Below are 17,456 nucleotides of genomic sequence, written 5' to 3'. Positions count from 1 at the left end.
GGGAAATGAGGATTGCTGCAAAGTCCAGCATTTATTACTCATCTGGAGTCATGTGTAGGCCAGACCGGGTAAGGACAGCAGATTTCCTCCCCTGAAGGACATTAGTGAACCAGATGGGTTTTTGCATTTTATTTCAGATTTAATTAATTAATTGAATTTAAATTCCCCCAGTTGCTGTGGTAGGATTTAAAGTCACGTCTCCGGAGCATTAGTCCAGGCCTCTGGATTACTAATCCAGTAACATTACCACAATGTCCAACTCCACTAGCTCCCCCTCCATGGCCAATATACCCTTCCTGAGATGCAGCGTGCAGAACAGGAGTCAGTGCTCTAAACTACAGGGAGAACTGAATCAGGAAGAGTGTTTGCACACCTCCCCCCAAACTCAGCTAACCCTGCCGCCTTTAACTTGGGCAAGAAAACTGACCAACTCAATCAGGAGGAGTCTTCACAGACATTTCTTTACCAGAGTGTCGGAGAGTGAAAGGCAGCAAGCCCAACAGCACCACCTAGCGGTGGCTCTGTGGGTAGCAATCTTGCCTCGGAGTCACAAGGTTGTGGGTTCAAATCCCACTCCAGAGACCTGAGCACATATTCCAGGCTGGCACTTCTGGTGCATAACTGAGGGAGTGCTGCACTGTCAGATGTGCCATCTTTTGAAAGAGATGCTAAACTGAGGACCCATCTCAGTTGGACATAAAAGATCCAACGGCACTATTTCGAAAAGAACAGGGTAGTTCAATCCGGTGTCTTGGGGTCAATATTTATCCCTCGACTACAGTCACTAAAATAGATGATGTGGTTATTACCTCTTGCTATTTGTGGGACTGAGCTGTGCAACAAATGGCTGCTGTGTTTCATGCAGCAGCGACTACACCAAAAGTAGTTCCGGGGCTGTAAAATGCTTTGATACACTCTGAAGTGGCAACAGATGCTACAAAAATGCAAATCCTAGCTTCTCATTTAAAAAAATATTTTAATTTGTCAACTATCCAAAATGGTAAATTTCAACAATTAAAAGGAATTACATCCAGGATATCCCAGCAGGATGTTTTGTTCCCCCAACGGGAAGGCTGGGGAAACTTTGATCCTTTTGTTTTTCGGGCCCCAGCTGGCAGTGGGTTAAAGTCCATGGTGCCCTGGATCTCACATCACAGGCTGACAGCTCCATTGTCTTTGGCCCATCGGCCAAGATTCCTTGACAGCAGGGAGACAGACACTACTGCTCATCTTCCAGCAATCCCACTGAGGTCTCTGGCCCTGTCCGCGGTTCGTCCGAAACACCCATCTCGTCCAACAAGATTCTGTTGCCTGGCTGATCCTGAGAGGAGGCAAGAAAGAAAGACTTGCATTTATATAGCCCCTTTCACCATTTCAGGACATTGCAATTTGCTTTACAGCCAATGAAATATAATGCAAGAAACATGGCAGGCAATTTGCACACAGCAAGCTCCCACAAACAGCAACTGGCCAGTTAATCTGTGTTTTTAAAGTGATGTTGAATGGACTCATTCTGTGCTGTAACAATTCTGTGATCCTGTGATTCAGAGATAAATATTGGCACCAGAGAGAACTCCCCTGCTCTTCTTCGAATAGTGCCTTGGGGCTACGGCCTCCTGAGAGGGCAGGCAGGGTCTCAGTTTAACATCTTACCCAAAAGACTGCACCTCCGACAATGTAACACTCCCTCAGTACTGCACTGAGAGTATCAGCCTGGATCACACGCTCAAGTCTCTAGTGTTGTGCTTGAACCCACGATCTTCTGACTCAAGGCGAGAGAGTGCTACCCACTGAGCTATAGTTGGCACTTAGTCTACGAGAACACAGATCCAGATAAATCAGTACTGAGCTAAACTTGTAGGTATGTGAAATCTTTCACAGGACACCCTGCAAGTCAGCAACCTTCTTGTCTCGAGTTTGTAGATTCAAATTCACGCACCAGGACACCAGCATTTGGGCTGACGTGGTTTGGGAGGGGTGGGTGGTGAGGTTTCACCACTGCAGTCTGCACCCCTCCCGAAATAAACCAGAGGGCCAAACCCCTCCAGATGCAGGTGGTAAATGATCCTCCAGCACAATGGTGGGAAATGGCAAGTTCTCCCACTGGGCTGGGTCAGTCTCCCTCCTTCAACCAACACCAGACAAATGCTCGCTCCTGTTTCTGGGATCTTGTTGTGCACCAATCAGCAGCTCCTTCTTGTCCACATAGCAACAGCCATCACATTTTGTGAACAACAGAGTCAACAGCACAAAAACAGGCCATTTGACCTGACTGGCCAGTCCTGCTGTCAGTGTTTCTGCTCGACACGAGCCTCCTCCCATCCGAATTCATCTCACCCCATCAACACATCCTTCTGTTCCTTTCGCCCTCGTGTTTATCCAGTATCCCCTTAAATGTCTCGATACTATTCGCCTCAACCACTCCCTGTGGTAGCGAGTTCCACATTCTCACCACTCTCTGGGTAAAGCAGTTTCTGTTGAATTCCCAGTTGGATTTATTAGTGATTGTCTTATATTTATGGCCCCCAGTTTTGAACTTTCCCATCAAAGATTCCAATATTGATCAACATTTAGCAAAGACAAAGGAACAACTGTCTTCAAACACACACATTCATTCACACTTCAAAGGTTTACAATATTCTTTCAATCCTCCCTCATAACCAGTTGGACATTATTTATCATGTGCCTTTCATGAGGAGCCACATGTTTATCTATACCTCCAGTTACCAAACACTCCTTATACAGATTATTAAGGCGCCCTTTTCGTGTCAGGAGGGTCGGCAATCAGGGGACACAGACTAAAGATAATTGGCAAAAAGAACCAGAGAGGGTGAAGAGAATTTTTTTTTTTTTTAACCACAGTGAGTTATGACGATCTGGAATGCAGGAATTGGATAAATACATGAAGAGGGAATAATGGCTGGGCTAATTGCACAGCTCTTTCATTAACACAGTGGACCAAATGGCCTTCTTCTGTGCTCAGAGATAGTTTAACCAGGCTGGCACGGACTAGTCAGTAATTAAAATGCACAACAGGTGGTTTTCAACTGCTAGCCTCACATTCTCCACCCATCACTGAAGGAACAATGCCCGACATGCTAATGCTCCCTGATGTTGGAGCAATTTGGACGACAACCTTTCACCACTGAAATCAGAGGTCAAATGCAGTTTAAGCCCAGTTCTACCTCTGCCCTGGCTGATGGGCAGTTGGCTTTGCCAAAGCTTCAACCCAGGGCCAAGGTGGCACAGTTCATAAAACAAAACTGCCCTGATTCAATATGAATTGTAAATCTCTCACTCAGACCAAAGGTGTGGGAAAAAAATGCAAATACTAGTCCAGAAGAGAATGCTCCCAAGTTGTGTCAGGACAGCACAGACGGAGCTTTATTCTGTACCTAACCCCGTGCTGTACCTGGCCTGGGAGTGTTTGATGGGGACAGTGTCGAGGGAGCTTTACTCTGTATCGAACCCGTGCTGAGTGTGTTTGATAAAGGAGGAATTGGGTGGAAGTTCAGCAACAGTGTCCCTCATCAAGGAGGCAACACAGACAAGATTTCAGCTCTGTACGGAATCCACATACCTGGTGTTTAAGATAGGAGAGGTAAGTATCCCATCCGACTGTTATAAAGTTGACATACAGGACACGGAATTTTGGAGAAAGAAAGTAGAAGTTGACCATTTGGGCTCCCGGCCACAACATCCAATCTGCCTGGAAACAAGTTAATTTATTAAAATGTTAAACTTTTCCAATTGATTTCACAAAAATAAATCCACACTTTGAACCCTTTAAGGTTTACACTGGCTTGAAGAGTGGAGTGTGCGGGAGGGAGGCTGATAGAGACCGCAGGCTCTCTGCCCCCCACTCCCCACAATTCCCCCACTTTTCCCTACAGTGCAGCATCTGCCTTAAAGAATTAGAATTAGAATTAGAATATTACAGCGCAGTACAGGCCCTTCGGCCCTCGATGTTGCGCCGATCATCTGACCTACACTATTCCATTTACATCCATATGTCTATCCAATGACCACTTAAATGCCCTTAAAGTTGGCGAGTCTACTACTGTTGCAGGCAGGGCGTTCCACGCCCCTACTACTCTCTGCGTAAAGAAACTACCTCTGACATCTGTCCTATATCTTTCACCCCTCAACTTAAAGCTATGTCCCCTCGTGTTTGCCATCCTCATCCGAGGAAAAAGACTCTCACTATCCACCCTATCTAACCCTCTGATTATCTTGTATGTCTCTATTAAGTCACCTCTCCTCCTCCTTCTCTCTAACGAAAACAACCCCAAGTCCCTCAGCCTTTCCTCGTAAGACCTTCCTTCCATACCAGGCAACATCCTAGTAAATCTCCTCTGCACCCTTTCCAAAGCTTCGACATCCTTCCTATAATGCGGTGACCAGAACTGCACGCAATACTCCAGGTGCGGCCTCACCAGAGTTTTGTACAGCTGCATCATGACCCCGTGGCTCTGAAACTCGATCCCCCTACTAATAAAGGCTAACACACCATATGCCTTCTTAACAGCCCTATTAACCTGGGTAGCAACTTTCAGGGATTTATGTACCTGGATACCAAGATCTCTCTGCTCATCTACACTACCAAGAATCTTCCCATTAGCCCAGTACTCTGCATTGCTGTTACTCCTTCCAAAGTGAATCACCTCACACTTCTCCGCATTAAACTCCATTTGCCATCTCTCAGCCCAGCTCTGCAGCCTATCTATGTCCCTCTGTACCCTACAACACCCTTCGACACTATCCACAACTCCACCGACCTTCGTGTCATCCGCAAATTTACTAACCCACCCTTCTACACCCTCATCCAGGTCGTTTATAAAAATGACAAACAGCAGTGGCCCCAAAACAGAACCTTGCGGTACACCACTAGTAACTAAACTCCAGGATGAACATTTGCCATCAACCACCACCCTCTGTCTTCTTTCAGCTAGCCAATTTCTGATCCAAAGCTCTAAATCACCTTCAACCCCATACTTGCGTATTTTCTGCAATAGCCTACCGTGGGGAACCTTATCAAACGCCTTACTGAAATCCATATACACCACATCCACGGCTTTACCCTCATCCACCTGTTTGGTCACCTTCTCGAAAAACTCAATAAGGTTTGTGAGGCACGACCTACCTTTCACAAAACCGTGCTGACTATCGCAAATGAACTTATTCTTTTCAAGATGATTATAAATCCTGTCTCTTATAACCTTTTCCAACATTTTACCCACAACCGAAGTAAGGCTCACAGGTCTATAATTACCAGGGCTGTCTCTACTCCCCTTCTTGAACAAGGGGACAACATTTGCTATCCTCCAGTCCTCCGGCACTACTCCTGTCGACAATGACGACTTAAAGATCAACAACAACGGCTCTGCAATCTCCTCCCTGGCTTCCCAGAGAATCCTAGGATAAATCCCATCTGGCCCAGGGGACTTATCTATTTTCACTCTTTCCAAAATTGCTAACACCTCCTCCTTGTGAATCTCAATCCCATCTAGCCTAGTAGGCTGTATCTCAGTAATCTCCTCGGCAACATTTTCTTTCTCTACTGTAAATACTGACGAAAAATATTCATTTAACGCTTCCCCTATCTCCTCTGATTCCGCACACAACTTCCCACTACTATCCTTGATTGGCCCTGTTCTAACTCTTATCATTCGTTTATTCCTGATATACCTATAGAAAGCCTTAGGGTTTTCTTTGATCCTATCCGCCAATGACTTCTCGTGTCCTCTCCTTGCTCTTCTTAGCCCTCCCTTTAGATCCTTCCTGGCTAGCTTGTAACTCTCAAGCGCCCTAACTGAGCCTTCACGTCTCATCCTAACATAAGCCGCCCTCTTCCTCTTGACAAGCGCTTCAACTTCTTGAGTAAACCACGGCTCCCTTGCTCGACAACTTCCTCCCTGCCTGAGGACCAGTGATGCCCAGTCCCGCTGACAATCCCGAACGCTAGAACCGTGCACATGACTGGATCACCAGGAGGTTCAGCGGCAAAATAAAACTGCCGCAATTTTACACCTGGAATACAAAGAGGGAGGAAGTTGTCTCAAACTCTGGCTAGACTCTATCTGGAGTATCCGGAGGAACTGCAATCATTTCTAGGCACCACAGGTCAGGAAGGTCGCTGCTCCAGAATGACACCAGTGCTCAAAGGGTTAAATTATGAGAACAGGTTGCATAGACTAAATCTGTATTCCCTTGAAGATTAAGGGTGATCTAATTGAGGTGTTTAATATAATTAAAAGGAGTTGATAGGATAGACAGGAATGGTTTCCCCTGGTAGAGGGATTCCAGAACAAGGGAGCACATCCTTAGAAATAGAGCCAGGCCATTCAAGGGTGATGTCAGGAAGCACTTCTTCACACAGAGGAGTGGGAATCTGGAACTCTCTCCCCCATTGCACTGCCACAAAAGGCTGTAGGTGCAGTGGCTCATTAGGAGCTTCAAAGATTGAGAGTGATAGAGTTTCGCTGGGTAAGAGTATTCACAAATATGGAGCAAAGGCGGGGAAAGAATAACCTCAATCTAACTGAATGGCAGAATAGGCACAATGGGCTGAATGGCCTCCTCATGTTCCTATGATATTCAACCACAGGAGAATCTCCACAGGCATTTTCCAGCCAGGATCACTGGAGAGTGATTGGGAGCAACCTGAAGGTACTGAGGACAACTGTAGCACAGCTGAGGTGAGCTCATACCACATTAACCCAAGACCCCCACTGCCTCAGGTGCACACTGTGTTTACCCAGTGAGGACAGCTGTGCCTATTTTCTATGGGTCAAATACAGCTGGAGAAAAATAAGCAGTAACTATAGAATAAAACACACTAGTTTATCACAGAATAAAACATTTCTTTTAAAAAGACTTGCATTTATATAGCACTTTTCAGGAGCTCAAAACATCCCTAAATTACAACTTTGACTGAACTTCAAATGTATTTCATTGCCTGTAAAGCACTTTGGGACATCCTGAGGTCATGAAAGGCGCTATATAAATGCAAAGTCTTTTTCACTGTGACTAAGGCAAACTGTTTGTACAGTTTGTACCGGGTGGCAAAGGCACAGAATGTACTCTGGGTGGGGGACTTCAATGTCCATCACCAAGAGTGGCTCAGTAGCACCACTACTGACCGAGCTGGCTGAGTCCTAAAGGACATAGCTGCTAGACTGGGTCTGCGGCAGGTGGTGAGGGAACCAACAAGAGGGAAAAACATACTCGACCTCGTCCTCACCAATCTGCCTGCCGCAGATGTATCTGTCCATGACAATATTGGTAGGAGTGACCACCGCACTGTCCTTGTGGAGACAAAGTCCCACCTTCACATTGAGGATACCCTCCATCGTGTTGTGTGGCACTATCACTAAATGGGATAGATTTCAAACAGATCCAGCAATGCAAAACTGGGCATCCATGAGGCGCTGTGGGCCATCAGCAGCAGCAGAATTGTACTCAACCAGAATCTGTAACCTCATGGCCCGGCATATCCCCCACTCTACCATTACCATCAAGCTCGGAGACAACCCTGGTTCAATGAAGAGTGCAGGAGGGCATGCCAGGAGCAGCAACAGGCATACCTCAAAATGAGGGGTCAGCCTGGTAAAGCTACAACACAGGGCTATCTGCATGTCAAACGGCATAAGCAGCATGCGGTAGACAGAGCTAAGCGATCCCTTAACCAACGGATCAGATCTAAGCTCTGCAGTCCTGCCACATCCAGCCGTGAATGGTGGTGGACAATTAAACAACTAACAGGAGGAGGTGGCTCCATAAATATCCCCATCCTCAATGATGGGGGAGCCCAGCACATCAGTGCGAAAGATAAGGCTGCAGCATTTGCAACAATCTTCAGCCAGAAGTGCCGAGTTTATGATCCATCTCGGCCTCCTCCTGAAGACCCCACCATCACAGATGCCAGACATCGGCCAATTCGATTCACTCCGCATGATATCAAGAAACAACTGAAGGCACGGGATACTGCAAAGGCTATGGACCCTGACAATATTCCGGCAATAGTACTGAAGACCTGTGCTCCAGAACTTTCCGCGCCCCGAGCCAAGCTGTTCCAGTACAGCGACAACACTGGCATCTACCCATCAATGTGGAAAATTGCTCAGGTATGTCCTATACACAAAAATCAGGATACGTCCAACCCGGCCAATTACCGCCCCATCAGCCTACTCTCAATCATCAGTAAAGTGATGGAAGGTGTCATCAACAGTGCCATCAAGCAGCACTTGCTTAGCAATAAGCTGCTCAGTGACACTCAGTTGGGTTCCACCAGGGCCACTCAGCTCCTGACCTCATTACAGCCTTGGTTCAAACATGGACAAAAGAGCTGAACTCAAGAGGTGAGGTGAGAGTGACTGCCCTTGTATTTGACCGAGTATGGCATCAAGGAGCCCTAGCAAAACTAAGGTCAATGGGAATCAGGGGGAAAACTCTCCGCTGGTTGGAATCATACCTCACACAAAGGAAGATGGTTGTGGTTGTTGGAGGTCAATCATCTGAGCTCCAGGACATCACTGCAGTAGTTCCTCAGGGTAGTGTCCTAGGTCCAACCATCTTCAGCTGCTTCATCAATGACCTTCCTTCAATCATAAGGTCAGAAGTGGGATGTTCGCTGATGATTGTACAATCTTCAGAACCATTCGCGACTCCTCAGATACTGAAGCAGTTTGTGTAGAAATGCAGCAAGACCTGAATAATATCCAGGCTTGGGCTGATGTGTGGCGCGACTGTTACCTGCCCCGTAAGTGCCATACAATGACCATCTCAAACAATTGAGGATCTAACCATCTCCCCTTGACATTCAATGGCATTACCATCGCTCAATCCCCCACTATCAACATCCTGGGGGTGACCATTGACTAGAAACTGTAGCCATAAAAATACCGCGGCTACTAGAGTAGGTCAGAGGCTAGGAATCCTGCGGAGGGTAACTCACCTCCTGACTCCAGAAAGCCTGTCCACCATCTACAAGGCAGAAGTCAGGAGTGTTATGGAACACTGAACCACTGGCCTGGATGGGTGCAGCGCCAACAATACTCAAGAAGCTCGACACCATCCAGGACAAAGCAGCCCGCTTGACTGGCACCCTGTCCACCACCTTCAATATTCACTTCCTCCACTACTGACACACTGTGGCAGCAGTGTGTACCATCTACAAGATGCACTGCAGCAACTCACCAAGGCTTCTCAGACAGCACCTTCCAAATCTGCGACCTCTACCAACTAGAAGCACAAGGGCAGCAGATGCATGGGGACACCACCACCTGCAAGTTCTCCTCCAAGCCACACACCATCCTGACTTGGAACTATGTCGCCGTTCCTTCACTGTCGCTGGGTCAAAATCCTGGAACTCCCTTCCTAACTGACACTGAGTGTACCTACCTCACATGGACTGCAGCGGTTTAAGAAGGCAGCTCACCGCCACCTTCTCAAGGGCAATTAGGGATGGGCAATAAATGCTGGCCTAGCCAGTGATGCCCACTTCCCATGGGCGAATAAGGGACAGGACTAAGAAAGACAAAGACATATTTACATCACGCCTTTCATGTCCCCAGATTGTCCCAAAGCACTTGACAGTCAATGAAGCAATCACTGTTGTAGGAAAGATGAAAGCCAACTAGTGATCACAAACAGCAATGTGATAGTGACCAGATAATAACACCACACAAAAAAAATTGAGAGATAAATACTGACCAAGGCACAGGGGAGACAGCACCTTTTACATCCACCTGAACGGGCAGAGTGAGCCTTAGTTTAACATCTCATTGGAAAGATGGTACCTCCAACAGTGCGGCATTCCAGTAATGCACTGCAGTGTCTGCCTAGACTTTTGTGCTCAAGTTCTGGAGTGGCTCTAGAACCCACAATGTTTTGACTCAGAAGCAAAAGTGCTATCCACTGAACCATGGCTGACAACCTCAAGCAAGATCACAAATTGTGATTCTGTCCAATCTTTGTGAAAACTGCAAGCCTGGGCTACATTAACATTGATTAAACTGTAAGACACAAACAGTCTGTGCTGTTTATTGAAACTGATATTCAGTTCTGGCGAAAAGTGCCCAAAGCAGGACAGGATGCGTCGAACAAGGACATCTACACACGTCAAAACAATTTTACCTTGTAAAATTCCCAGAACTTTCTCTTGAATTCCATCACACATTCCATGGGACTGTGCCCTTCTAACGCACCCATTCCTGTTGGAACACATCAAATTTTCAGTTAAATATTCATCTCAAAGAATTTAACAGACCATTCAGCCCTGAGCCTATTCCGCCATTCTATCAGATTATGGCTGATTTGTAGCTCAACTCACATTTACCCGCCTTTGCTGCATATATCTCAATACACTTACCCGACAAAAATCTATCTCCGTCTTGAAAGCTCCAACTGACCCCCAGAATCCACTGCTTTTTGGGGGAGAGAGTTCCCGATTTCCACGACCCTTTGTTTGAAGATGTGCTTCCTGACATCACCCCTAAACAGCTTGGCTCTAATTTTAAGGATCTGCCCCCTCGTTCTGGACTCCCCCCACCCGCCACCCCCCCAAGAGGAAATAGACTAGTGTTATACAGTGACAGAGCTGTCCCCACCAGTACTATACCCCAGTATTATATAGTGACAGACCTGTGCACACCAGTACTGTACCCCAGTGTTATACAGCGACAGACCTGTCCACACCAGTATTGTACCCTAGTGTTAGTGATAGTCCTGTCCCCACCAGTACTGTACCCCAGTGTTATACAGTGACAGACCTGTCCCCACCAGTACTGTACCCCAGTGTTATACAGTGACAGACCTGTCCACACCAGTACTGTACCCTAGTGTTATACAGCGACAGACCTGTCCACACCAGTACTGTACCCCAGTGTTATACAGAGACAGACCTGTTCACACCAGTACTGTACCCAGTGTTATAGTGACAGACTTGGTCCCACCAGTACTGTACCCATGTTAGTGACAGATCCATCCCCACCAGTACTGTACCCTAGTGTTAGTGACAGACTTGTATCCACCAGTACTGTACCCCAGTGTTAGTGACAGACCTGTCCCCACCAGTACTGTACCCCAGTGTTACACAGAGACAGACCTGTCCCCACCAGTACTGTACCCCAGTGTTACACAGTGACAGACCTGTCCCCACCAGTACTGTACCCCAGTGTTAGTGACAGACCTGTCCCCACCAGTACTGTACCCCAGTGTTACACAGAGACAGACCTGTCCCCACCAGTACTGTACCCCAGTGTTACACAGAGACAGACCTGTCCCCACCAGTACTGTACCCCAGTGTTAGTGACATACCTGTCCCCACCAGTACTGTACCCTAGTGTTACAGTGACAGACTTGTCCCCACCAGTACTGCACCCCAGTGTGACAGTGACAGACCTGTCCCCACCAGTACTGTACCCCAGTGTTATACAGTGACAGACCTGTCCCCACCAGTACTGTACCCCAGTGTTATACAGTGACAGACTTGTCCCCACCAGTACTGCACCCCAGTGTGACAGTGACAGACCTGTCCCCACCAGTACTCTACCCCAGTGTTATACAGGGCAGAGGCCAGGAGAGATTAAATGACAGATGTCATGGAACAAAAGGCAAAGTGGTAATAGTTGTAGTAAAAGACAAAGCGTTTATCCAAATGCCTTTTGTTCCATGACATCTTTGTCGTTTAATCTCTCCCACCCTTCGCCCTATCACACACTTCCCTTTTGTTCTTTTCCCCCTCCCCCCTCTCACTTGCTCAAAACCTATTACATATCTAGCCTTTGCCAGTTCTTCTTCACAGATGTTGCCAGATCTGCGGGGTATTTCCAGCACTTTCTGTTTTTACACTTAACGAACCATGATTCTCAACCACACTCTCGAAGTGGTTCAAGGGTTCACCTACCTCGGCTCAACTATCACCAGTAACCTGTCTCTCGATGCAGAATTAAACAAGCGCATGGGAAAGGCTTCCACTGCTATGCCCAGACTGGCCAAGAGAGTGAGGGAAAATGGCGTACTGACACAGAACACAAAAGTCCGAGTGTATCAAGCCTGTGTCTTCAGTACCTTGCTCTATGGCAGCGAGGCCTGGACAACGTATGTCAGCCAAGAGCGACATCTCAATTCATTCCATCTTCGCTGCCTCCGGAGAATCCTTGGCATCAGGTGGCAGGACCATATCTCCAACACAGAAGTCCTCGAGGCGGCCAACATCCCCAGCATATACACACTACTAAGCCAGCGGCGCCGGAGATGGCTTGGCCATGTGAGCCGCATGGAAGATGGCAGGATCCCCAAAGACACATTGTACAGCGAGCTCGCCACTGGTATCAGACCCACCGGCCGTTCATGTCTCCGCTTTAAAGACGTCTGCAAACGTGACAAGAAGTCCTGTGACATTGATCACAAGTCGTGGGAGTCAGTTGCCAGTGATCGCCAGAGCTGGCGGGCAGCCATAAAGGCGGGGCTAAAGTGTGGCGAGTCGAAGAGACTTAGCAGTTGGCAGGAAAAAAGACAGAAGCGCAAGGGGAGAGCCAACTGTGTAACAGCCCCGACAACCAATTTTATCTGCAGCGCCAGTGGAAGAGTCTGTCACTCTAGAATTGGCCTTTATAGCCACTCCAGGTGCTGCTCCACAAACCACTGACCACCTCCAGGCGCTTACCCATTGTCTCCCGAGACAAGGAGGCCAAAGAAGACTTAACGAATACTTGGTATCTGTGTTTACTATGGAAGATGATGCTGACAAAATATCGGCAGAAGCGGAGACGGTAGAGATAATGGATGAAAATTGATAGGAAAGGCAGCTATGGTTAGAGTGGAGAAGTCGCCTGGTCGGGATGACTTGCATCCCAAGTTGCTAAAGGAAGTGGGGATGGAGATAGTGGAAGGTTGCCATAATCTTTCAATCTTCCCTAGATACAGGGAAGGTGCCAGAGGATTGGAGAATGGCAAATATGGCAACCTTATTCAATAAAGGTGCAAGAACATTCCTAGTAACTACAGGCTGGTCAGTTAAAAATCAGTGGTGAGTAAGGTTTTAGAAACAATAATCAGGGGGAAAAAAACAAAAGGCACTTGGAGAGGTTTCAGTTAATTAAGAGCCAGCACAGAATTGGAAATGGCAGATCCTGCTTGACTAATCTAATTGATTTTTCTGATGAAGTAACAGAAAAGGTTCATGAAAGGAAAGCAGTGAATGTTGTCTATATGGATTTTAAGAAAGCCTTTGACAAAGTACCACATAAAGGGCTAGTTGACAAAATTGAGGCTCATTGCATAGGAGCGTCAGTGTCACGTTGGACAAAAAACAGTCATTGTAAATGGTTATTTTTCAGATTGGAAGATGGTGGGCAGTGATGTTTCCCAAGTTCATGCTGGGACCACTGCCTTTTTGATTTACATAAATGACTTGAATATTGGAATGCAGAGTGAAATTTCAGAATTTTCCAATGATACCAAACTTGGAGGTGTGGCAAAGAGTGAGGATGATACCAACTGCAATATGACATAGATAGGCTAGCAGAATGGGCAGACAAGTGGCAGATGGAATTTAACAGAAATGTGAGATGATGTATTTTGGCAGAAGGGATAGGGTGAGGCAAGATAGACTAAATGATACAGTTGTAAAGAGCGCGCAGGGATAGAGGCGCCTGGGATTCATGTGCATAGATATTTGAAGGTGGCAGGACATATTGAAAGGGGAGTTAAAAAAAAGCATAGGGGATCTTGGGCTTCATAAACAGAGGTAATGAGTACAAAAGCAGGGAAGTTATGCTGAGCCTTTATAAAGCTCTGGTTAGGCCACGACTCTGGAATATTGCACTCAGTTCTGGTCACCACATTTTAATCAGGATGTGAGGGTCTTGGAGAAGGTACAAAGGAGATCTTTCAGAATGGTTCCAGGGTTGAGGGATTTTACCTACAAGTAGGTTGGAGAAGCTGGAGTTGTTTGCCTGACAGCAAAGGAGATTGAGGGGAGATTTGATAGGGGGCTACAAGATAGTGACAGGTTTAGATAGGGTAAATAAAGAAAAGCTGTTCCCATTCGTTGATGGTACCCGACCCGACAGATTAAAGGTTTTGGGCATGGGGATGTGGGGGGAATGTGAGTTGAGTGTTTTTATGTAGCGAGTGGTAATGACCTGGAAATCACTGCCTCCGAGGGTGGTGGAAGCAGAGACAATCAATGATTTTGAAATTGGATGGGCACTTTTATTTTATTTAGAGATACAGCACTGAAACAGGCCCTTCGGCCCACCGAGTCTGTGCTGACCAACAAACACCCATTTATACTAATCCTACATTAACCCCATATTCCCATATTAACCCCATATAACCCACAATTCCCCTACCACCTACCTACACTAGGGGCAATTTACAATGGCCAATTTACCTACCAACCTGCAAGTCTTTGGCATGTGGGAGGAAACCGGAGCACCCGGAGGAAACCCACGCAGTCACAGGGAGAACTTGCAAACTCCACACAGACAGTATCCAGAATTGAACCCGGGTCCCTGGAGCGGTGAGGCTGCGGTGCTAACATCTGCGCCACCCTTGAGGGAAATAAACTTACAGGATTACGGGGATAGAGCGGGGAAATGGGAATGACTGGATTCCTCTACAGAGAGCTGTCATGGACCTGATGGGCCGAATGGCCTTCTTCTGTGCTGTTATGACTCTTCAACCTCCTGCCCTGTGTGCAGGGTGGGGAGGGAGACAACATCAGTTGTAGCCAAGACTGTTTGTGGATATAGAAATGTTACACTTACCACAGAAATAGATGACGCCAAAGATGGGCGAGGCAATGAGCTGATCCAACAAAACCTTCTTCAGTACAATGCGTGTGGTCCTCCCTGGGAACCTTCCATCCAGTGCCTTGTACCAGAAGTGCCCAAAGGGACCCATTAAACAGCCAGTTGCAAACATTCGGCCTGTGAGAGGAGAAAGGAGCAAAAAATAAAACAAAGTGATACTGGCAATAACGGAGCTAGTGTCTGAATTTTTCAGTCTTGAATGGAAGTCAAAGGGATCTTTATATGCTCAGATATTAAGTGGAACAGAACAGGTTCATCGCAAGTTTGGATTCCACCTTTGGAACTTTGCCAGTGTTATGCACGCCAGGGTGGCAAGCTATTCGACCAAGGGGTCATCACGACCAGGCCCCAATCCTGACGACCCCGGACACCTGTACACTTTTCATCAGGACGGCCGACACACCTTCCCTGGCCTGGAGTGCTGAACCCAATTCATAGCACTGAAGCAACTGACCTCAGATAGATCAGGTAAGAACCATCACTGCCCCTCATCCCCCTGAGGCTTTCCTGGTCTGCAATACTGAAAACAAAACATAAAGGGGTCACCAGAAAGCTTGCAGCTCCATCAGCTGGTGGCAAGGGAAGTTGTCAGGGGTCACAGGGTGGGGTGGGGTTCTTTGCTGAATTGGAAAGATGCTAGGAGTATGTTACACACTGCCAAACAGGTTTCCAAAAAGGTATTCCCTCCAATAGTAGGTAGAGCTCTCAGCCCAAGTCAGAAGGTTGTGAGTTCAAGTTCCACTCCAGAGATTTGGGCCATAATCCAGGCCGACATTCCCAGTGCCGGTAGATAGAGTGCTAAACTGTCAGAAGTGCCATCTTTCAGATGGGATGTTAAACCAAGGCCCTGTCAGCCCTCTCAGGTGGATGTAAAGATCCCGACTATTCTCAAGAAGAGCAGCGGAGTTCTCCCCAGTGTCCTGGCCAATATTTATCTCTCAATCAACATCTGACAGTTAGCTCATTACTGTTTGTGGGATCTTGCTGTGTGTAAATTGCCGACTGTGTTTCCTACATTACAACAGTGAACATTTCAAAAAAAGTACGTCATTGGTTGTGAAGCGCTTTGGGACGTCCCGAGGTGGTGAAAAAGGCGCTAGAGAAATGCTTTACCTGTTCGAGCCCATTCCCGCACGTGGTCAGGATCCCGCCAGATTTCCCGGGTTTGCTGGATCACGTCCCCAGTGGCCATCAGAGCCCCACAGCTAACAGTGTTGGTCACAAAGAGAAACCTGCCACTGAACAGAGGCTTCCAGCAACCAAGCAGACGGACAAAGAAACTCCGATTTGCAGGGACCGACATCCTGGATTTCGAGGGGAGGGGAGATTTAGCAAAGAGGGCTGGGTCGATCAACCAACAAACAGAACACAGCTGCAACCCACTGTCTCTCACAGTAATCTTTAAGTCCCTCTCTAAAAGTTATCTACCAGCTTCTTCCTGCTTTCATACTGTGTTTCTTAAAGTCACCTTGAAACCTCCCACCAATGTGCAATGTTAAGAATTAAATAAGCAACAATCTAGACTCTAACTCTAGATACAGTGGCTATTAAACAGCATAAACTTCAGATTACAATTTACCCTTGCACTCTCTGACCGCTGTAAGAGACTAATCCATACCTTTAATATTTAATCTTCATTACCACCATTACCAAAAAGCACACAGTTAAAATGCTTTCTCCTGGATTTTATTTTCCTAATTGGGGTTTGCACCATCTAACACATTCAAGCTCTGTTTCTGTAAAACCCCGGTACTGCTAAAACACAAAGACTAGAAATTTGTAATTGTTCTTCTGCCAATCCCAGGATTGTGGATTCCTCAGTCTGTCTCCAGCTCTCCCTCCCTGAGTAGGGGTTTGAACTCTGACCCTTAACCTGTCACAATAACCACAGTCCTCGGATTTCACTGGCTCTTCCTCTCCTTTCACTCCTTAATCCTTGTCCCCTCAGTGTGTCTGTCTGTCTGTCCCAGCCTGTCCCCTCTCTCCTACACCGTGTCTCTGTATTCCTCTGTGTGTATTTCTCTCTGTCCTCTATCTCTCACTCTGTCACTTCTCCTACCCCAGCCCCTCTGACAGGGATAGAGAAAGGCAGTCTATCCTGGTCTGTACCTTTCCCTGTCTCTCTACCTGTACTTCACCCAGCCCTGTCTCTCTCCCCTCAGTCACTGTTTCTTTCTCCCCCCTCTCTGACTGTACCCCACTCTTCTTGCCCTCTGTCCCTGTCTGTCTATACCTCTTGTCTCTCTCTGTCTGCACCAACTGTCTCTCCTCTGTCACTATCTCGAATTTTCCCTTTGTCTATATCCTCTGTCTCTTCCCCCCTCTATGTCTATCTATCTATCTATCCATCCGTCCGTCTGTCTGTCTCTATCCTCCCTTCTCTATCTCTCGCTCCCTATTTCCCAGTATCATTAAACTCAATCACGTGGCTCAGAATCCGGAAGGAAATAACAAGTCAGCCCTGTAACAGTTTTTGTTACCAATCAAATCCCGTCCCTGCCTTGATTGATACAAACACTGGCCAATGAAAGGGCGGTGTGCCTCATTAATAAGCCGGCTTTATTCACCAATCACAATCTGAAGGGCGGGAACATGGATGCTTTTACGTCATCGGTCACTCTGCATAAATTAATA

General features: G+C 47.0%; 2 protein-coding genes across 2 annotated transcripts in view; one reads left to right on the top strand and one right to left on the bottom strand.

Moving 5' to 3' along the window:
• Positions 1–956: 956 nt before the first annotated feature.
• mpv17l2 (MPV17 mitochondrial inner membrane protein like 2) lies at positions 957–17,252 on the bottom strand. The gene is made up of 5 exons (XM_068016015.1): positions 15,936–17,252; positions 14,778–14,939; positions 10,138–10,214; positions 3,581–3,709; positions 957–1,321 (listed from the first exon to the last, which is right to left on the bottom strand). The coding sequence occupies exons 1-5, from the start codon at positions 16,123–16,125 to the stop codon at positions 1,220–1,222; spliced, it is 660 nt and encodes a 219-aa protein (XP_067872116.1). The 5' UTR covers positions 16,126–17,252; the 3' UTR covers positions 957–1,219.
• plvapb (plasmalemma vesicle associated protein b) overlaps positions 15,273–17,456 on the top strand; it is a 45,813-nt gene continuing 43,629 nt past the window's right edge. The window contains exon 1 of the mRNA XM_068016014.1: positions 15,273–15,290. The gene's annotated coding sequence lies outside the window, so the exon portion shown is untranslated. The remainder of the gene's footprint in view (positions 15,291–17,456) is intronic.

This window comes from Heterodontus francisci, chromosome 36 (genome assembly GCF_036365525.1).
Source record: "Heterodontus francisci isolate sHetFra1 chromosome 36, sHetFra1.hap1, whole genome shotgun sequence".
Taxonomy (NCBI): domain Eukaryota; kingdom Metazoa; phylum Chordata; class Chondrichthyes; order Heterodontiformes; family Heterodontidae; genus Heterodontus; species Heterodontus francisci.
This window is presented reverse-complemented; position numbering and strand designations above follow the sequence as displayed.